General features: G+C 42.6%; 1 protein-coding gene across 3 annotated transcripts in view; it reads right to left on the bottom strand.

Moving 5' to 3' along the window:
• The window catches only part of LOC146839630 (uncharacterized), an 812224-nt gene that overhangs the window by 57330 nt on the left and 732120 nt on the right, over nucleotides 1-22774 (bottom strand). For all 3 annotated transcript variants that reach the window (XM_085651718.1, XM_085651719.1, XM_085651720.1), the window contains 2 exons: nucleotides 9347-9390; nucleotides 1905-1944 (listed from right to left, as the gene is read on the bottom strand). In XM_085651718.1, coding sequence (XP_085507844.1) covers nucleotides 1906-1944; nucleotides 9347-9390 — 83 coding nt within the window. In that variant the 3' untranslated portion in view covers nucleotide 1905. The remainder of the gene's footprint in view (nucleotides 1-1904; nucleotides 1945-9346; nucleotides 9391-22774) is intronic.

The following is a 22774-nucleotide window of genomic DNA, read 5'->3' as shown; positions in this document are numbered from 1 at the left end:
CATGGAATCAACAAACCTTGAATATCTCACAGCATAGGACATGGCTGTAGGGAGTGCACAGGTTGTTAATCTGAGTCCACTCCAGTTCTTCTCTGATTTGCAGCAGTCACTCACCTTAGGTAAACATGCGACAGGGACAGGACAACTACCACCAGAAATATATGCCTCCAATACACCTGCTGCACAATGCAAGCTCAATGGCACTTTGTCCTAATCCTGTCCAGGATTCACAAGAGCTGGAATAGGGAGACACCTGGGCAGCACACTGGCACCTCCCCTCAGAAGAGGGTGAAAGTGTAGGAATAAAGTAACATGAATGAAACCAACAACAAACAATATTCATATCTGAAGTTGTGGTAACTTCTGGCCAAAGCTATTCCTCTTACACCCGTTTGCATACAAGGGCAAAGAGTGCAGCAAAGACTAGATGCACTATGCAACCATTGCTTTGGCAGTACTTCTTTAACAGTATTACATTTAAAGAAATTTTTCTATAATTCACCAGCCTCATTATGCTGAGTGAAAGAAAACAATAGAAAAGTCTGTGCCAAGTAATTTGATAAATAATAAAAAGCAAGATGCCCTTCCCCAGTCAGACGCATCTGACAGCTGTACTGATTAAATGGCTGTATGCCTGTGCAAAGACAAAACTTGTGTCATGAATAACAGTTACAAACAAGCACTGGGAACAACCAATGACTGAAGTGGCCTAAACTGTCGCCTCTCCACGTGTAGACCATGGTGACTATGTTGGGTTAGACAGACTTTCATAAATAGCATCTACATCCAGAGGTTGTCTTGGGGGGGTAAAAACAGAAACTATAAGCACCACTCTCCTCTGTTGGCATGCAGTGAGGTAGAGCGGCCTCTAAGTAACATCTGTCAGTCGTAGCAAGTGTCGTATCAAAAGACATCAGTGGCCAAATCACATGAAAGAGTATAGGAACTGCTGATTTGATGAATGGCCTATGCAATGCGTTTGTGGCATATGGTATTTAATAGATATAGACCAAACTCCATAAATACATTATATGTTCCTGTCATTACTTTGAGGAGAACAGACTGTAGGAGGGTCCAAGGTATATTTGAGTCTTTGACAGTGGTAATTATTTTGCTACACTGCGTTAGCCAGTAATGTTACCATTAGTTCTAGTAGTCTATAAACAAATCTACCTAACACAACAATAAAATAAAACAACAATAATTAAATAAAACAACGCAGGAACACAGCAAAAGCAACATTTCAAACAAACACAAAATAAATAACAAGACACTACCATCTCAATCAAACAAAACACAACATAATAAATTAGCCAAATTGCATAATTCAATTCAAAATACAGTAGCAAATTCCCAGTGTGTTTTACTGCTGTGTGGCTGTCATGTTGTTAATTGGTGTGTTTGCATCGAATTTTCATGTGCTGTATTACAATTGTGTTATTGTAATGTAGTGTTGTTGTTTTACCTCCACTTCAGCCCCTATATTTAAACATGGACACAGTCTTATTACACAATACTATGGGCACACATCCATTATCATGATACAGTGATAGAAACACTATGCTATATATCACCTAGGTCATATAATTGAAGCATTTGAAATGTTTTTGGGGTCCACCCTCCATTGTTATAAATTCCATCCTGTAATTACAAAAGACACCACAAACTACCATGACAGAGCTAGCTCGCAGCTTTAAAACCCTTTCAAATCCTTTCATCCCTTAGCTGCAGACAGTGTAGCACATGGGCTGGGTGTGCAGCTCCTACTAGCATGAGGCCCTTTGAGAAGAACTCATAGAACTGCTGGCCGTGGGGCCAAAGCCCTCCCTGTCCCATTAAGACCTAATTCTGGGTGAACATCACCTCCTGTGATTTGGGTTGCTTTCATCCTTTCTTGTACTCACCTTACCATCTCCCACTGGAAATGAACGAGATGTCCTCATACTGAAAGAGACAAAGACCAATCCTTTATCAAGAGTAGAGTAAACATACTAATACAACAAAAGACACAAACGACAGAGCAGTTACATGTGCAGCTGAGCAGAACTGTGTTGCCAAATAAACAAGATAGTATGTAACTCCCTTAACATTGGCACCATCCCACGAAAAGTAGAGAAGGCAGGGTTAATTTTTCAGTGCAGGTTATCTGAGTGTCACTTGCCATGGTCATCTTTCCGTGTAACAATAGTGAACTTCAAGACACGCGGTGGATCCCAATACGATTAGCATCTCTATTACCAATCCATTCCTCTTCCTTGTCACAGCCCTTAACATAATGAGGGTGAGGCACATCCAGAAAATAGACAACTATGCTGGAACTTTAAAGTTGCCAAACTTTTTAAGTTCCTCCTATCACCATTAATATGAGTGGGGCAGCTTTGAAGTTGGACCCCGGTGACGTGCAAAGTGTGTTGACCACTTCCTAAAACTCCAGAGAATTTGCAAGGATGTGTGCACAGTGACCAAATCACACATTGATTGTGTTTGTGTGGTGCTTCAACAGAGCCGGCACCTCTCACCCCCGAACTCTACTGCACCATCAAATGCTTTATCAGCACCGCCACCTTCCCCGAAGACTGGAAACACACACACCCCTTGCTGAAGAAACCCTCTACCGACACGACAGACCTCAAGAACTTCAGAACCATCTCTCTGCTCCCTTTCCCCACCAAGGTCATTGAGAAGCCATCAATGCCGAACTTTCAGAGTTCATCAAAGCATACCACATCCTGGACCTCTCCCAATCTGTCTTCTAAAGCAACCACAGCACTTAAACCGCCCACCTCACTGCCACAAAAATCCTCTGCACCCTCCTCAACCGAGGCAAAACTGCAGTCCTCATCCTCCTGGACCTCTCGCCGCCTTCAATACCATCTCCCACTTGCCCCATGCACAAGACTCCACAACGTCACCATCCACAACAAAGCCCTGGAATGGATTCCCTCCTTCCTCACAGGCCGAACACAGTTCGTCAGACTACCACTGTTCCACTCTGGACCAAAGAGATCAGCTTCAGAGTGCCTCAGGGCTCCTCCCTGAGACCCACTCTCTTACTCTCTTCAACATCTATATGTCCCAGCTCCCAGTCATCATCAGAAACCACAGACTCAACACCCAGATGATCCTCTCCCTCACCAACGAACCCATGGTCACGAAGAACAACTTTCACAATGGGATGAAGGCTGTCGCCACCTGGATGAATGACTGCTGCCTCCATCTCAACTCAAAGAAGACTGAAGCCCTCATCCTGGGCTCCACCCCTCTGCCTGGGATGACTCTGGTGGCCAGCATCACTTGGATCCCCCTACACCCACTGACCATAAATGAAACCTCTGCATCATGCTGGATTCCTCGATCACCATGATCTGCCAGATCAACACCATCTCATCATCCTGCTTCCACACACTACACCTGCTCCATAAGATCTTCAAGTGGATCTGCACTAGTCCAGAAAGACGGTCACCCGGGCACTCATTAGCAGCAGACTCGACTACAGCAACGCACTCTGTACCGGCATCACGCAGAAACTCCTAAAAAAACTGCAGAACATTCAGAAAACCTCCACCAGACTCCTGAACATTCCCTGCCGCAGCCACATCACCAGACACCTGAGAGACCTCCAAGAAAAAGAATCACCTTCAAGCTCCTCACATATGCCTACAAAGCCCTACACGACTTGGGACCTGAGTACCTTAACCACCGCCTCACAATCCAAGCACTCACCAGAGACCTTTGCTCCACACAACTGGTGCGGGCCACCATTTCACATGTCCACAAGACCACGGCCGGAGGAAGATCCTTCTCCTACCTTGCAGCAAAGACCTGGAACACCCTGCCTCTCTATCTCAGGCAATCACCATCACTGCCTCAATTAAGGAAGGACCTCAGGACCTGGCTCTTCGACTGAACCATAGTGCCTCCGTTGTATCAGCATCCCCTTCCCCATCGCCTTGAGACCCTTACGGGGAAGTAGTCATGCTTTACAAGACACTTGATTGATTTATTAGGATAGTGTTGGCGGTAACCCTCTCTCTAGGGTCACACCCAAACTTTTTACCTTTACCTGCCACCTTTTTTGTTTTTGTTTTTTGCTGGCCTTAGGACTCTGCACTTACCATTTCTAAGCGTTTGTGCTCAATCCCCTAAATATGGTTTGATTGCCTCATACCTGATAGGCATATTTTATTTACTTGTAAGTTCCTTGTATAATGGTATACAACATATCCAAGACCTGTAAATTACATGCTACCAGTGGGCCTGCAGCACTTATTGTACAAACCACTCAAGTAGTTCCTTAAAATATGTTCCATGCCTGCCGTTGCAGTCTGAATGCAGTTAAACTGCTAATTCAACTTGGTCATATAAACCCCTTGTCAAGCTTCATAAAGAAATTGAAAGTAATTATATTCTTAAACTTGGGCCTGGTTGCCAAAAAGGAGAACATCACATGGATTGAATGCTCAGGGACAAAATAATAGAGAGGCATGGATAACGGTAAGATGATAGGAAACACCAATTCACCAAGGTTAGGGGTGTTCACAAAAATCCCTGGAAAGAAGATGAACATTGAGGGAGTTGATGCCCTTTTGATTTAGTACTCGATTTGTTTACCTGAGATTAAGGTGTCATAGTCAAAGGGTGAGAGTGGGTAGACTAGGTCATTTGCACGGAGTCTCATTTCGATGGAGTTATGTTAACATTATTGTAAGATTGTGTTATTATGACCAAATGCAATTAAGTTTGTTATAGATCGAGGGAGCTTTGGAGAAGGAACACAAATTGAGACAAAAGAGGAGAAAAAGAAAGGGGCGTGCACCTGCACAACTGGCTGCCTTAGGATAGAGTTTGTAAAATGTTGTGGAAAACATGGTATGAAGCAGACTAAATATTGTGTGGCAAGGAAGCAACAAAGGAGCAAATATCAGAGTTACTTCTGGAGAGAGATAACTTTTGCAAATCAGTTGGTGAGGTCAAACATAGCTGTAGAGCCGTTAGTGTTACAAGGGCAAATGTTTGGTGGCCAGGGGTAACTCCCTAAGGTCTAGCGGCGCAGGGCAGCCACCTATGGTCCAGTGGTCAAGGGCATCAGTTTAAGTTCTGGCTGCCAGGGGCACTCACATAAGGTCTGGCTGCCAGGGGCTCACACCTAAGAGAACCAAATAATGAGAAATAGGTTATGATGGAGGGGAGACAAAAGTAATATGCTGCCTGAAAAAAGTAACAACATCCTAGAAATAGCAAATAGGGAATGGAAGATTATGTAAAGCATGTGAAATGTAAGCAGGAACTATGTAGTTAATGAGGTCCACACCACCTTTGATGGCTCCTTTTTAAATTAAAGTGGGCAAGTATGTCATGCACTGAGAAGAGCCAACAGGCTGAAAAAAATGAGTATTAGTATGTGGTGTTTGGTACAAGGCTGTCAAGGTACCCAGACAGCAGGTCGAAAGAATCACAGGGGTCCCTTCCCAGATATTGAGGGGTATTGTATTTATGACATCAGCAATGCTTGTAATCCTCTGTGTTAAGATTGCGAAAGTAACACGGGCAATGCAAATGGTTGACATGTGCTATATGAATGTGTAAACAAAAAATGCTTGAGAACTCCAGCAACTGAGAAAACACCTGAAAGCACTTAAATCATTATAGAGGCTGAACCTTTTATCCCTATCTAAAACACGCTGGTGTTCTATTTGGCTTAACATCAATTAACACATGACTTACTAGTGTCATTTATTGGAAAAACAGGACTGTTGTAGAGATTTAATCCTCCCCTATATGTTATGCAGAAGTCATGGGGGAACTGAAAAGGGAGCGTCAATACACAATAGATACATATTTTATGGTGTGAGTGATACTGGTAAATGCACTCCATCTCTCCAAACATTGGAGACATGTAGAGACTGAGCGTTGAACTCATCTTCCAAAATCTCTATTAGCATAGACAAGAAGATAGATAACATTAAGGAGAGGGTAAATAAATGACACGAGATTCAATGCGGTTCTGACTAAAGTCCTAATGGCATTTCAATGTGGTTGAGGAGGTCTTTGGCCCTTAGGATATGACAATATTTGAATCCATTATTGATGTTGTTCTAATTGTGGTTGCCACATATATTGATACGAGACTAATATTGTGTATCATTTAACGCTCTTCCAAAAATAAAGGTGCTGCTAATTACTTTACAGTTACTACTTCTAAGGATGATAAGTAAAGTGAAAATAATGAGATTACTAAAAACACAAGGAAATGAAGCCTTTGTTGCTTTCTGACTGCTGCATAGCAGCTGCAGCAGCAGGAGGCATGAGCTTAGGGCAATTACAATAAATCTTCAACATCTTTGGAGATTTCACAGTGCTAAGCATTGAACAATGTCAAAAGGCAGTCTCTTCTCACCTAATTATCTGAATTAGCAGTGTGTGTGGTTTGGGACTAGCCAGGCTGTCACTGATAAGCTTGCCTTTGGCACACCATGGGTGTGTCCGCATCTAAATGAGGATCTGTGAACATGACTTAGAGTGCTGACCAAGCTTCCCAGTAGCCAGGTATGCTCCCAGGATTGCCAAGGCTAGAAAAAGAGAAAAGACTACTACTTTAGAGGAAGGCTTGGGACTAAGACCTTGACCACCCACCTCAGGAGAAGAAAGATGGCCCCCCAAAAATTGAAACTAAAATAAAGTGCAAGTGCCTAATATCAACAGTGCCCCAAAACAAGTAAAGCTAAAATGAAATGCAGATGTTCGAGTCGCATAAATCAATCAGATTAAAACAGCAAGAAATGTGCAGCATCCTTATTTAAGAGAGGATCTCTGAATAAAGGTAGGAGTGTTGATCAAACCTCCCTGAAGTCTGGTATACTCCTGATGGAGCAGGTAGTGCAAGATGTTGTATACCTCCTCTATTCTGCATGAAAATACTAATTATATAATCTATTAACTATAATATTATTAAACGAGTTTGCATGTGTATTAACCAACATTATTAATATTTGAATTACACGTGGGATTTGCATTTTGCATGGCTAAATAATCTTTATAACTGAAATCTGTACGCATATTAACAATAGTATATGTGGTAATAGAATACTGCATGATATATGTTGCTTTTGTGAAGTTGCCCCAAGAGGAGGACCGAAAAGGTGAATATAAATGGCTTTAAATGTTGCTATATGCTAGATAAATACAAGCACATAGAGATTAGTAAGGGGTTAACATTAGATTCATTATTTCTATGTATTAATTACTCTTTTGTGTTTGTTTCGCTTAAGTTGGCATTTGGGCCTAAATCTAAGATGGCCTCTGACACCACACGACGAAGTGGCCACTGTCTCATGAGGCGCGGAGTGAGCTACGCATGCGTGAGAAATCTCCTAAACCTCATCACGACCCTTGTTTACCATGTACCCAGACAAGGCCAGAAAACGGGAGGTCTGCCAAGACAGGAGAACAATCAACCTTACAATAAACAGGAACAAGCCAACTCTTGGACTAACCAGTGACCTCACCCCTCAAACTGTACTGAGAACCTTAAAATTGCATCGGACGATCGCAACCAGCCAATCACGACTGTTCTAAAACTTTAAATTGCATCTTCTTTACTCCATTGCATTATAAAAGAGTGGTAGAATAGAGAGGGACGTTATGTTATGCTACTGGCGTTGCGTTGAAACCGCATTCTCCTGAATCCTTGAGGGTCCGAATGCTGCCCGATCATCTGATGACTGCGACCTTTTTCTAAAACTACGGGCAATGACTGATGCTTGCACATCTCTGGTCCTTTGCCGATCTTTGGGACTGTAACGTGCTGAGCAAAGAACTTTGAGTTTGGTCTGCTTTGGGACGATTTACGACAACATGTTGATAATGCAGAGCCAATGAATTTGAGGACTCCAAATAGTCAGATTAGGTAAATATGATGTTCTGCGATTTATTCAAAATTTGATATACAACTTTCTAAACTTTGACGGGACAAAAGCAAATTTAAATCATTATGAACATTTAGATAAACAATTACTGATTAACACAAAATTATAAGCTGTGAGTTTCCATTTAGATTCTGAAGTCTTAAAATGTGATTCAGCTGGTTCTAAATCACCAATAACCAATCCAACTAATTGGTCAATTGACCAAGTGGGAGGAGTGCCTTGATGTTTTAGGATTAAGGATCTGTAGGAGAAGGGTGTTAATGTATATTTTTGTAAATGACTTTTCCCTCCCTATAGGTTATACGGTGTTTTCCCCCACATGCCCAGCCCTTGAGTTACTCATCCCTCCTGTGTGTGCAGACCAGTAGAAGAAAAGTGTGAGTGTTGGTGTTGTGGGCCCCACCAATGACTGCATGTGTGAGTGAGCTAGTGTGACGTAGGGTCTGTGACGCAGGGAGGATATTGTTACAAGTTGTTCCCCATTACCCGATTTTGCGCTGGATCACTCCCAATATGGCAGAGTGTAAAAATAGGGAAAACACTACCACTTTAGAGGAAGGCTCTGGAATAGTACAGTGACTGTTACCTTATTTCAGGATACTCTCCTTCCCATTGTAGGAGCAGGTGACACCTAACAATGGGCTCAGAAGTGTCTCTTTGTTGAGGATAAGGCTCCACATGTTATTATGATAGACAAGAGTGTACTAGAAAGTAAGTCAGACCAGTGGTATTCAAAATCCAGGTGTCTCAGATCCATGCCTGGTTATCAGGATACCAGCTGACTATGTAAGTTAGTTCAAATCTCATTAAATGCATGTAACTTTTATCTAAGAGGTGTATGCTCAAAATCTGACATGATTGTGGCCCTATTGAGTCCGCATTAGACAACTTTGGCTTACACCAATAAATCTGAGGTACAAAGGTATTTATCTCTAAATTTAGGTTGCAGATAGGTCTGCCTGATACATTTCTGAAATCACACATTACTGAAGTGTGATTCTTGGACAGAAAATCATCTCTCAATTCTCTCAACAAATATAAGATGCCTGTTAAATATTATTTACCCTCAGGGCATTAAGCTTTCAAGACTAAAAGGTCAAACTTTTAATTGAGCAGACTCTGCTCCCTAAACATGGAAGTATCTTTAGAGTAATGGTATTCTATGTCTTATGCAATAAACTATTGTTCATCCATGATATTGATTTGCAGAAACAAGGATGTGTGTGCTGAATTTGAAAAAGTCTCTGCAGATACTTAGTTTTTCTAGTAGGCACAGTTAGCTCACCAAGGGAAAAATAAATACAGAATGGATACATATTTTGTAACGAACCTTATTTTTCTCAATATATAAGAGGAGAGTTTGAGACTGTGAGATTATTTGTCTTCGTATGATTAGGCATAAAATTGTGTATTACACTTACCACATTCTCTTCCACTTTGGCAGTGGTCAAAGTCGTCTTTGTGTCTAAAATACATACAAAACAAATGTTATGCATCATCCATTTCTAGAACAACCTCCCCTTGGCCGTTGTCCAGACACTAAAAACAATACTTTGTTTGGATTCAATAAAATGTATTGCAGTAATGCTTCTAACAGGAAAGATATTTTATTTTAAAACTTCAATATTCATCAATGTGCTATATCATAAAAAGGATAAAAGGCGACATTTGCCAACTTACTCTGGACTTGTTTTATAACAGAAATCTAAAATGATTATTAATTACAAAACAGTACCTCATGTTCACAATTGCAAACTTAATCAAGTAATCCTGTATCGCCACATATTTCATATTTTGAGCTAATATATGATTTTGTTATGTCAGAATACCAGATCTTTAAAGAAGTGCCTTAAAAATGTGAGTTTCTGAGCAAAGAATTTTTGGTCAAGTAAAAGCAATCAGGTGAGATCCAGTGATCCAATATAGCAATCACATTTAAATATTTATTAGACAGTTCTTTAGGTCGGCCAGCTTATTTTAACATTGCTATTAGTTTTTAAGCATTTGGTTTAATTTGCACTCCTTCTGTTTATTATCTTTAAGCTGAAATGTGTCCTATAGCATACTCACCCTTTCAGCGCACCATTTCACTACATATGACTTCACCAGTGGGTCCCCCTGTTAATACCACAGTAACATATAGATTAAAGAGCTGGGTGGAGCACAGGCATACAGTAGACAATTAGAGGCTATCAGAGACAGCAGCTGGTATCTCTGCATGACCTTTGGTATCACTACCACTGCTCATTCTAGGTTTGGTATCAGAGGTCAAGAAGACAATGGCAGGAACAGAACATAGACAAGTCTGCATGAGTGCCATTCATGGTCTGTCCTTTCTACTCCCTGGATGTCCTGACTGCAATAAATAAGGAGCTGTTAGTATGTTAAGGGTGCACCAAGGAGGGTAAATCCTGTAAGGTCACTGTAGGTCAAAAGTTGGATGTTACTTCTGCTACCACAGGTTTGTTGTTGAATTAACGCTAAGGAAGTGCTAAGGCAGACCCAAGAATGAATTGGGTATAGAACAGGAGCTTGACCAAATTAGCAAATATCCTGAGAATACGAAGTAAATTATAACTTAGTTAACTTTTTGCTACATAATTCCCAGAAGAACATCAAAAAGGAAGTAGCAAGCAAATCAAAATTTTGCCTGATTAAAGATGTTTGCAAACATATATTATAAGCAATTTTACACAAAGTCAAATAGCGAACATGATACTTGAAACTTTGTAACTTTTGTGACCTTTGACCAGTTCTTCTAAAAATAAAAACATCCACCAAGCGAATGGGATGAAGCAAACAGACGTGTGCATGGAGCATTACAGATATGAATGTGTGGAAAACACCACCAATGTGCTAAAAATTTACAAAGCAAGGAAACCAAGGGACGTAGTACCACATGAAGTGGGTGCAGTTTAGAATGATGCGTGTGACACTATAGATTACTGTACATTATGGAAATTAATACTCGCGAGGAAAAACTGAATGAAGTGGTCATTTGAGGAGTTGTATAATGTCCTGACATCGCAAGTTAGGGTTCCAGTGACGTAATAGTACACATGTTGCAGCCTGCAGTCTATAGATCTGGCCATCCTTAATATAGATACATGAATATTAGCAGTGAAAGGTCTATAGCTGGCTAGATATGCCTTCCACAGCTGGAGTAACCTTTTAGGATTATGGAGACATATCAAGGCCTTGATCAATATGTCTAGTATTCCACTGATGTTTGTTGTTTTAGTTTTCCTCCATTTCTTGACTTATGGTTAAATATGACAGGAGAAAAAACTAAAGTCCGGCCAGCCACTCTCGCCATGAACTAGAGCTGAAGCTGCATCACAAGCTTATTAGAAGATTGCAGGAGAGAGTTCGATAATCGGAAAATCGACTCTGCATTTAAACCATCTAAAGAACTCTTCACCATACTTTAGCCACAATCTTCCCTCAAACTCATGTCTACCATGGCTGCTCCTTCCACGGATAACTGCAACAACATAGCCACCTTCGTTTCTTCGAAAGTGGCCAGGATCTATGACACCTTTCCCATTGAAGCCCAGAAAGCAAGCTCCTCACCAGTCGTGGGAAAACCCAGTTGACTGGTCGGTCTAGCAGCTTCTTCCCATGATAAAATTCATACTCTCTTCCTGCAAATCAAGTCTGGCTCCCCCCTGGACCTACCTCATCCAATATTCTCCATCTATCTTCAGAAGCAATTCTTCCTCACCCAAGATAACTGGTCACTATGTCCCTAAACTCAAATGCAGTCCCCAAGAATCGGAAGCAAGTAATTGTGCTCCACATATGCAAAAAACTCTCTCTTGATCTGTCTTTTCTGGAAAACCTAAGACCCTTTTCTCTCTTCCCTTTTTGTGCAAAAATCCTTAAAGACGTGAATATTCTGGTAACTAGCTTCATTGAATCTCATGACCTGCTTCACTCATCCCAATTGGGGTTCAGGGCTAATTACACTACCAAGTCCACCCTACTTGAGCTGATTTATTTTTGGGACAAAATACCAATTGCTTTAGTTTAAATTAAGTTTACCTTGCTCTTGCCTGATTAGTGGACCAAGCCTTGTTTTTTTCCCAATACGTCCGGTCCGCCGCGGCTGAGAGTGCTGATTGAGCGGAGGGCGGGGCTGGAGGCTTTTTGACACACTTCCGCCGAAGTGAGCGGTCTAGAGGTCATCTACAGGTAGATGACAGCAAGGACGAGCAGCGGACACGCGCAGCGGGGGCGCCAAAAGCAAGCCCGTCTGCGCCCAAACGGGACCAGGGGCCAAAGATGCTGCCCATTTTTCTCCAGACAGTAAAATTAACTATTCCAGCAACCAACTTAGACAAATGGAACCAAAGTCAATGCAAAACTCTAGACATAGTTTTGATATAGATCGGGAAATAAAGAAGTGTTCAAACTAAATCCAATTATAAAACAGAATACTAAACAAACAAACTATGCACTAAATGCCTACTCATTATCTGTAGATCATTGGGTAGACATAAAATTGAAATGTATGAATGCATTGTGGAGAACGATCCAGATGTCCTGTTTCTTACTGAAACTTGGTTACAGGAATCATCTGCACCTGACATCTTCCAAGCACTCCCTTCTGAATATGGAATCCTTAGAATGGATCGCACTAAGAAGAAGGGAGGAGGTATAGCTATAATCTAAAACGAACATTGACGGAGAAAAACATAGGAGATTGTGAAGCGGCAACGTTTACAATAAAACCTAATGATAAACAAACCATAAATGTTTATTTGATCTATAGACCCCCAGGGACATGTACATGGAAAATGTAATCCAACCAGCACTGTACCATAGTAACCTGATTGTTTTGGGAGACCTAAATTTAAATTTCGATGATAAAATGAGTAAAGAAACACAATCTTTACGACAGGAGTTGGTGGGGCTGCAATTAGAACTGAAGTCTATACATGCCACACATCAATTAGGACACTTACTGTACCCCATTTTCTCTAACTGCAAAGGGCTATTGGTAAAACACCCGACGGCGGTTCCATGGCCAGACCACCATCTTGTGACTTTCTTCATCCCGCTATTAAGACCACCAACAAAAAAAGGTTTACCGACCTACAATAGACGTAGGAAATGGACTAAATTCAATAAGAATAATTTTACCCAGGCCCTACTAGCAAACCACCCTATCATAGGCAAGAACATCAATGAAGCAAGGCTAGGGGTAGATAAATGGATTACGGACGCATTAGATGTGGCAGCACCATGGACCAATGGTATCCCACAGAGACAGACAAAGAGCGCGCCATGGTTCAATGAGACTTTAGAGCTGGCCAGAAAAGCATGCAAAAAGCAAGAACAAAAATGGAGGGAAAGCTTCTCGGATTCAGAGAAAATGCTATATGAGGTCAAACTTAGACAATATCACTCACTCATAAAGATAGCCCAGGTGATCTATTATTCAGAAAGAATTGAGACAGCAGAAACTTCATCAAGGGAACTATTTAGAATATTTAAATAGACATCCTCATTAGAGAGAACAACAACCCCAGCTTCAGGTTCAGTAGAAGCATGCAATGAGATTGCAGAGTTCTTTGCTGAAAAAGTATCCAAGATCTATGATACCTTTACTGATCACGCTCGGCATGGCAGCATACAGCACAAAGAGCAAATACAAGATTGGGGCGAAACCAGCATCCGACAATTTCTCTGCCCCCCACTAGAAGATCTGAAAAAGATAGCACAGAGTATAAGATCAGGCTCCCCTATTGATCCAGCTACTCCTAAGGTGATTGGCACAAGTTTAGAGGTAATACTTTGCTATATTCGACAATTTCTAGACACTTCCTTTTGGGAAGGCCAGCTACCTGAAAGATGGAAACGAGCAATGGTTCGTCCAATCAAAAAAAAAAACACAGCAGATGGGAACATATTAACAAATCTACGACCAGTCTCACTGTTACCATATTTCTCTAAAATAGCCGAAAAAGTGGCTAATATACAACTTGTGGGGCACATAAAGGAAAATCAGGCTTTAAGCCAACTTACTCAACTGAAACAGCTGTGCTTTTTGCTACCGAAACGATCCGGAAGAGAGTAGATGAAGGGCTGACAACTGTGCTGGTCTTATTAGACCTGAGCGCAGCATTTGATTCAGTTTCACATAAGCTGCTCATACATCGCCTAAAGAGAGGAGGTGTGGTCGGAGCTGCACTGGAATGGATGGTATCCTTTCTGCAGGACCGCAGCTTTCAGGTGATACAATCTGCGTACATATCTAAACCCATTAATTTGGCCCAGGGGGTGCCACAGGGCTCAATACTGAGCCCAACTCTTTTCAATCTATATGTCGCACCCCTGGCAGACATTGTAGAAAAACATGGAGTCTCAATCGTGTCGTACGCAGATGACACTCAGTTAGTGGTGACTCTGGCACCTAACTCTCCCCAGGCAGCGAATAGCTTTGCAGCCTGCTTGAAAGATCTGGCAGGATGGATGTCAGATAACTGTCTGAGCCTAAATGGCAGTAAGACAGAGGTGCTAATAGCGGGGAACTCCCCATCTATATGGTCGCCAGTATGGTGGCCAACTATGTTAGGACCAACTCCTGCCCCCAAGACCGAGGTGAAAAATCTGGGAGTATGGATGGACTTGAAACCATCCTTTGAGGCCCAGATTAATAGAACAAGAGGAAAATGCTTTAGAATCCTGAAAATTATCTAAAAAACTCTCGACATCCTCCCTATAGTTGCTAGAAAAACCATGATCCACGCACTTGTTACGTCAAGAATGGACTACGGGAATGTGCTGCTTCTGGGGGCAACAAAAAAGGGTCTTCAGAAGTTGCAGGATGAGGATAAGAAGAGCACACATGAGTGCCTGCCCCTTCAGATATTTGACAGCAAAGAGCTGGAACGAGCTCCCCATGTCTCTCCGAGAGGAACAATCACATATAGTTTTCAGCAAGAAACTAAAAACATGGCTGTTTATAGAGTTGGAATGAAAACAATATAAACTGCATGCAAGTGGCTCTTGAATTTCTCAGTTGAAACTGAAATAGCGTGGAACACACCAGCTGGTGTAACCAGGCGCTTCATAAACCTAAACTAAACTAAACTCCCTGCTGGAGAAACTCTCAGACAGGCGCTGACAAAGCCCTGATACTGCTGGATTTGAGCGCGGCTTTTAACACCTTCTCCCATGGCCTCTTAGTACAGAGGCTTGGGGAATGCGGGGTAGGGGGAGGAGCGCTCAAATCGTTTACTTCCTTTCCTCAGGACCGTACCTTTCAGGTCACCCAAAAACCAAGTGTATGCAAGATTTTTACTCTACCTCAGTGAGTCCCGCATGGATCTATTCTTATCCCCATTCTGTTTAAAATATACACCCGCCCCTTAGCAGAGATTATTGTTAGACACAATGTGCAATTAGTGTCATACTCTGACGATACTCAACTAATTGTCTTGCTCTCGCAGTCTGAAAGAGATCCAGCTACTCAATTCAAAACCTGCCTGTCAGAGGTCACCACCTGAGTGGCCGACAGCTGTTTGAAATTAAATGTCAAGAATAGACAAATTTTTATAGTTGGGAATGTACCCTCGATCTTGACTTCAGCCTGGTGGCCAGACACCTTTGGAAAGCTCCCAGTACACAAAGTTAAAAACCTAGGAGACTGGTTTGACTCCAAACTCTCCTTTGCCAATCAGATCAGCACTGTGGCTGGGAAAACCTTTGGCATTCTTAAGATTCTGGGGAAAATCCTGGATCTGCTCCTGCTACAGTCTCGTAAAATGATTGTTCATGCCCTAGTAACATCCCAGTTTGATTAGTGCAACGTCCTACACTTAGGAGCCACCAAGGCAATTTGAGGAAACTTCAAAGAGTACAAAATGTGGCAGCACGTCTGGTACTCATTCTTCCTAGAAGATCATCTGCTTCTGCGGCTTTGACCCAACTTCATTGGCTCCCCAGTGTCAAAAGGATCAACTTCAAAGCCATGTGCTTCTGCTACAGAATCCTGTCTCAGCAAGGTCCCAAATAGCTCTGATCTTTGATCAAACTGTATGCTACGTCACATGTCCTTAGATCCTCCACAGCTAAGCCGGCGTGGGTGCCCGAGCTAATAGAGCTAGACTAGGGGGACCTCTCCTTCTCCTTCTTAGCGGTAAAAACGTGGAGCTCTTCACCTGCCCAGCTGCGAGCTAAATCTTCTGAGAAAATCTTCAGGAGCAACCTGAAAACCGCTGCCCCTAATCCTATCATACTCTAGGTCACCCTCTCCCCCCCCACCCTGTCCTCTCATCTGTGCCACTTTCCTCGGTAGATCCGTGGTCTTAGCGCAGGGACACACCGTTCTGGTGTAACCAGGTGCTTTATCAATCACTTATTATTATTTTTATTATTATTATTATTACTGAACATTTGGAAATTACGTAGGTATACACATATTGTTGTGTCCAGTTGCGGACTCTTCTTTTTTAAAAAAATGTTTATTTATGAGTTTACAACACAGAAGTAATACAAAGTGGGAATAAAGAGATACACAAGGGAATTGAGAAGGAGATAAACATTATCAATCACAATACAAAGTACAGTTCATGCCATTGCTTATGCTCATTTGAAGAAAAGTGCACCTGTGCATGACCGATTAGAATAGTGAGAGCACCAAGAGAATGCTAGAGGAGGCGAGAATAGGAGCAGACAGACATACACGTCACGGGCAGAGAGGCATGAGTGTGCATGCTATAGTGAGGTGCATAATAGGGATATCACAAAGATGTACGTATGTGTCGAGTCTCCTAGTAATTCCAGTGAATGTGCATTAATCTTCCTTGGGGCTATCTACATCAGTAGAGAAAAGCAGCAAGTAATCTTGCATTGGTTGCCATATGTCTGTAGGTCTAGAGGATGGCGGCTGCAATGTTGCATATATGATTTTATTAGATTTGGTTTATTTTCTTATAGAGCGCCTGAATCACCCCCCAAGGGGTATCTCCACGCTATCGGATTGCTTGCGACGAGCCACAGATAGATGTGGATTAGAACTGTAGGGTTTTAAGGAGTTTTATAAACTATAAGTGATCCGAACATTGTTGCAGGTGAACCGGGAGTGCATTCCAGAGAGTAGGGGACACGTGGGAGAAAGCTTTTCCTTCCAAGAGCTCTTTATTGTAGCGAGGAGTAACAAGGAGAGAATTGGACCCTGATCAAAGAGACCTAGTCGGCAGGTAGTTGGTAAGTTTCTTCACTAAGTAGCTAGGGTCTTTGCCATTCAGAGATTTGTGCATGGTGCAACAAACCTTAAACCTGATCCGCATCCACACAGGCAGCCAGTGCAGCTGTCGCAGAAGGGGCAGGGAGGCAGTTCGAGGGGGGCGATTACCTACCAGGCAAGCAGCAGTGTTTTGAACTACTTGCAGCCTGTTCAAAGATGCTTCGTTTGCTGAATTCATCAGGGAATTACAAAAGTCTAGTCGGCTTAACACTAGTGCCTGGATAAGTGTTTTCTGTGTGTTTAGTGGCAGAAAGGGGAATACCTTCCTTAGGAGACCAAGCACGTGAAAGCATGACCCAACAGTTGATGTAACGTGCTCTTTCATGGTCAAATTCTGGTGCAAACGGACACCCACGTATTTTACCATTAGTTTAGGCGTCGGTGTGGTACCCATTTCCTCGGGCCACCACCCAGGGACCACCTCTACATTGCCTCACCAAACTGCATTATCCTTGTTTTCCCCACAATGAGCTGGAGAAAGTTATTTCGCATCCAGCTTACAATGGTGCACATACCCTCCGAGAAGATAGACTGAGCATTAGGATTGTTCTTGTCAAAGGAGAGTAGAAGCTGAGCATCATCAGCACAAGACATAGGAACAGGCCCTAAATTCCTTAGTAATCCCACTAAGGGGGCAACATAAATGTTGAATAAGGTGGGACTCAAGCAGGAGCCCTGCAGCACTCACTTAGTAAATTTTGTGGTTTTTGAACGGAATGGGCCAAGATTTATAGTTTGTGTTCTGTCAGACCGAAAACTCGTCATCCATTTCAAAGCGCTTCCATGGAGGCCAATTTCCCCAAGCCTCCTGAGCACGGTCTGATGGGAGATGGTATCGAAGACTGCCGATAAGTCAAGCAACAGTTGTGTTGCTGTCTATCAAATCATGGATCCAGGCCTCCACAGTAGGAGCAGTGGCTCTGCCCCAATGTAGTGATACCTGGTGCTTGGCCAACAATAAAGCAATGGTGGTATAATGCCGGGCTCCTACCGGCAATAGTTTAACATAGCCCAGCAGTGCCATCAGTGGGGTAAGGGTGCATGAAAGACCATTCATGCGTGACAAAATGGAAAAAACTTCCTCTCAGTATGACGGTATTAGTGCACTGTTTCATGCCAGATGCGAAAAGTCGGGTTGTTCCCCTGCGCATCTGGGGCAACAATGCGATCTAGTGTGGTCAATCGTAGCCATGAGGTGTGGGGTAGTATAGGCCCAGGGCAAGTATTTGAAATGTAATAATTTATGTTAATGGGGATTGGAGACCAATCATGTCTGCTCACAGCAGTAGTACCACGTCATGTCCGGCAATGGGTTTCCCCAAATTCCTCTCCCATGCAGTTCGAGCCCTCTCCACTCCAACAGGTCTCAAAAGGAGGTACATATGGTATAGATGAAAAACCAAACGGGCACTGTCCGGGGCTGTGATCACCATAGTAAATGGTGAGAAATCTGTAGGTTCTGCATGAAAAGAAGGGAGTGTTGTGTCAATAGTGCTGCATAGCCGGTGCAGATTGAATCTGTATTAATGGGACACATTATTCCCTTCTATGAGTGAGGTTACAGTCCTTAGTGCGGTGTTGGCGAAGAGATCGCCCAATGAGCAGAGCTGGCACACGGCCAATGCCCGCTTCATCAACGTCTCTCCGATCACCGGGAGCCAAGGTTTATTGGGAAGGGAAATATGCAGAGACTATAATAGGTCAAAGCCCAAATAGCGCTGGAGTCTGGTCCAGGCCCCTTATGTAGCAGGAAATGTTTGTATTTCCGAGAATGTCCTAGGAAGGTCTTGTGATAAAATAGCTGAAAGAGAATAAGGGCGGGTCTGGGTCCATTCCATTTTAAAGTATTGAAAGCGAGTATCTGGGTGATACCAATAGTATCAAAAGTGTGCCTGTGTTGAGGTAGCAATCGAGGACTCCATATCCCCCGCAACCATAGGGCAAAGTCAATGTTTTCCAGTTGATTCTCGGGTGTTTGCATGTCCCAACCAGTCGGATGAGCATTCTAAAGATGTCAAAGAAATTGCCTGTCAGTACTATGGGAATATTGTGAAATAAATATGAAAATCAGGGCAGCACCACCATTTTGATTGATTTAGGATGAAAGTCTTTCGATAGCTGGGCCATAATTGAAGTGTATGACCCCCGCACTACTCTGGTGGAGGTAGATACCCAAGTATTTTGAGGAATCAGCACACCATTGTAAAGGGAATTCAAGGGGACAGGGAATCTGAGACTATCAAGACAGAAATGTCGTAGACAGGACAAAGATAGAGGAAAAACTATGAGGTAGAAGAGAAAATCACATATAAAGCCAAACTTGCAAGGCATAAGAAAGATATCATAGAAGCAAAACTGAATACTTCACTAAGCACATAAAAAAATGCTTGCAACACTGCAACACTAATAAAACCCTTTTGTCGGTTATCAATAAGCTGGTCAAACCTAATAAGGCTAGTCATACTGAATCAAATCAAGACTTTCGCAATGTATTGGCCAGTTCAAGAGAAGGTGGTCAATATGTATGATAAATTTGCGGCTTATAATACTCAGATTAAGCATGCACCTGATGTTAGAAAAACCATAAATAGCCTCTCTACTTTTATGAGCCCCTCAGAGGACCAATTAAAAGACCTTATTCTGTCAATTAAGTCTGGCTCCACATACAACCCCTGCCCGCCCAGCATAATGCACCTGATACCCACCCAATTGGCAGTGCATCTGGGGCAAAATATTAATAAAGTGTTTTCCTGCTGAATTTTTCCCGCTTAGTGGAAACGTACTTCAATCCTTCCACTTCTAAAAAAAGACAATCTGGATAGCACTGAACCCTGCAATTACCGCCCTATCGCAAGACTCCCTTTTGCCGCCAAATATATAGAATAATTAATGAACAAACAAATCACAGAACACATTGGAACAAATTCTTTGCTAGATGAAACACAACATGGTTTCAGGAAGTATCATAGTACAGAATCTGCCTTTATCATAGCAACTGAGGATATTCGTGAAATTCTTGATGGAGGTGGATCAGCGGCATTGGTGCTGCCTGATCTCTTGGCGGCATTTGATACGGTCAGCCATGAGATCTTGGCAGACCGTCTCCGGGAGGCAGGAGTAAAATGCACGGCATTAGAGCTTTTAAAATAATTTTTAACAGATCGACACCAAAATGTGACAATGGAGACAGCGATCTCCAAGGAGTTTTCCCTACCATGTGGAGTCCCTCAGGGCTCAGCCCTGAGCCCCACACTTTTTAACCTATATGTAGCGCCACTAGCCCTGATTATAAAAGAGGCGGGTTTCTCCCTAGCTTCATACGCTGACGACATGCAAATTGTGGTGTCCCTAACAAATGGAGAAAAGCACGTATGAAGAATGTGAGTGAGTGGATGAATGGAAACTGTCTGAAGTTGAATGCTTCAAAAACAGAGGTTATTTTCTTTGGTAATAAACCCTCCCTCTGGACGCCCGACTGGTGGCCACCAGTACTGGATGCATTGCCCACACGCTCTACCAAAACAAAGGATTTGGGAATCACCATGATAAGGAACTCAAATTCAAAGAACAAATTAGCAAAATCCCTTCTGTTTCCTTTTGTGCCATAAGACTAATCAATAAAATTAAGAAATACATACCAGGGATACTCTTGAAAATAGTGACCCTGGCAATGGTCCTCTCACGTATAGACAATTGCAATAGCCTTTATCTTACCCTTAGCTCAGGTCTGGTCAACAGGCTCCAGATCGTACAAAATGCGGCTGCCCGTCTAATTTTTAAGATCCCTAAAAATGTTTCAGCAAGAGAAGCTATAAAAAAGCTGCAATGGCTGCCGGTTAGACAGAGATGTAAGTTTAAAGCCCTCTGTCTGGCTTTTAAATCTTTGCACGGTCAGGGACCAGCACAGTTTACGAAAAACAAAGTGGTATGTCCCCAACAGAACCTTACGGTCAGGACTGGCTAGGAATATGGTAATTAATCCCTTCAAGAAGGTTACCAGGGGAGGCAGGAGCCTCTTCAGATCAACAGTGTTGCTTTGGAACAAATTACCTATGACCCTGCTGAGTTTCAGGAAAAGCTTAAAACGTGGCTATTTACACAGACTACATGAGTTAAATAATCTATTTTTTTCCTGTTCTTAGCACTAATGTCCCTTCTGTCCTCAGTCTTTATAGCGCCAAGACGTCTTCCGGCAGTAGCTGCGCTTTATAAATCCGATTTACAATTACAATTAATAGTAAGTTCCGAAAATATCCCAAATCGGACTACCTCTAAATGGATAGGAGAGAGATTGGACTCGGGTCCATGAAGAAGAGCATGACTTCATCGACATAAAGCGAAGCCAAGAGGGGGCTTCAAAGGAATCGCAAACCCTGAGCCATATGGCCCTCCTGGAAATGACGAACCAGGGCATCCCAAGCGATCCAAAGCGACCCAAAGCGATGATAAATAATAGGCACGAGAGAGCATCCTTTCCTAGTGCCCTGAGACAGTGAGAACTGTTCGTTCAAGGCGCCATTCACTCTGAGTCGGGCCATTGGGGCAGTATAGAGCAGTCGGACTAGGTCCTGGAAACCTTTAGGCACACCCAATTTCCTTAATGCAACATGCAGAAAAGACCACTCGAGCAAAGGCTTTTCAGCATCCAGTAGGATAGCAGTTGTGCGAAGCTAAAGAGTTATCTGGTTAAGGCCAGCAAAGATTCTGCAGAGATTTACCGAAGTAGAGTGATTCTGAACAAACCCAGATTTCAGCAGGGAGATTATACTGTGCATAAGGAGGGAGAGGCGGGTAGCGAGGACATTAACTAAAATTGTGTGGTCATGATTCAGAAATGATTGGGGTCTCTATGAGGTGCAGAGTTGTGAGGATTTGCCAGGCTTAAGTAAAAGAGTTATCACTGCCTTTCACAGTGTGGGCAAAAGGACTTCCTGCGCCAAGGATTCTGCATATACCTCATGCAAGTGAGGGACCACAAAGGGCTTATAGGCCATATCGAAATCATCTGTGAAGCCATCTAGGCCTGGGGCGCAAGTGCCTCTCAGGGCGTCGATAGCCTGCGAAATCTTCTCACACAAAATGGACGAGACGAAGAGCTGCTGGTGCCCCCGTCAAGCTACTGGTGGAGCAGGTAAAACAACATTTTGTATACCTTCTCTATTTTGCATGATAATACTAATTACATAATCAGTCTAAATATTAACCTGTACTAATGGTTTGGAGAGTGGTATTAATCAACCTCACACCTTAATAAACACGAATTACACGTAGGACTAAATGCTAATTGCATGGCAAATAACCCTAATGAATAACTGTGGTACGCATATCAATGGTAGATTGTGTTGATATAGAAAATTGCATGATTTATGTTGCTTTTGTAATGTTTGCGAAAATACTAATATATAAAGGGATTAGTGTGGGTTTAAACATTAGAATCTTCATTTCCGTATATTAATTACTCTTATGTTTGTTTCTAGGCCGCAAAATCCAAAATGGAGTTCAGAAGTGGCCACCGTCGTGTCTACTGCGCAGACTTGAATGGCTCTGAAGATCTCCAGGCATCCTCTGACCGAGTCACAGTGTTCCTCGTCAA

This window comes from Triturus cristatus, chromosome 4_1 (assembly GCF_964204655.1).
Source record: "Triturus cristatus chromosome 4_1, aTriCri1.1, whole genome shotgun sequence".
NCBI classification, from domain to species: Eukaryota; Metazoa; Chordata; class Amphibia; order Caudata; family Salamandridae; genus Triturus; species Triturus cristatus.
Note: the sequence above shows the minus strand (reverse complement) of the source record. Positions and strands in the feature narration are given on the sequence as shown.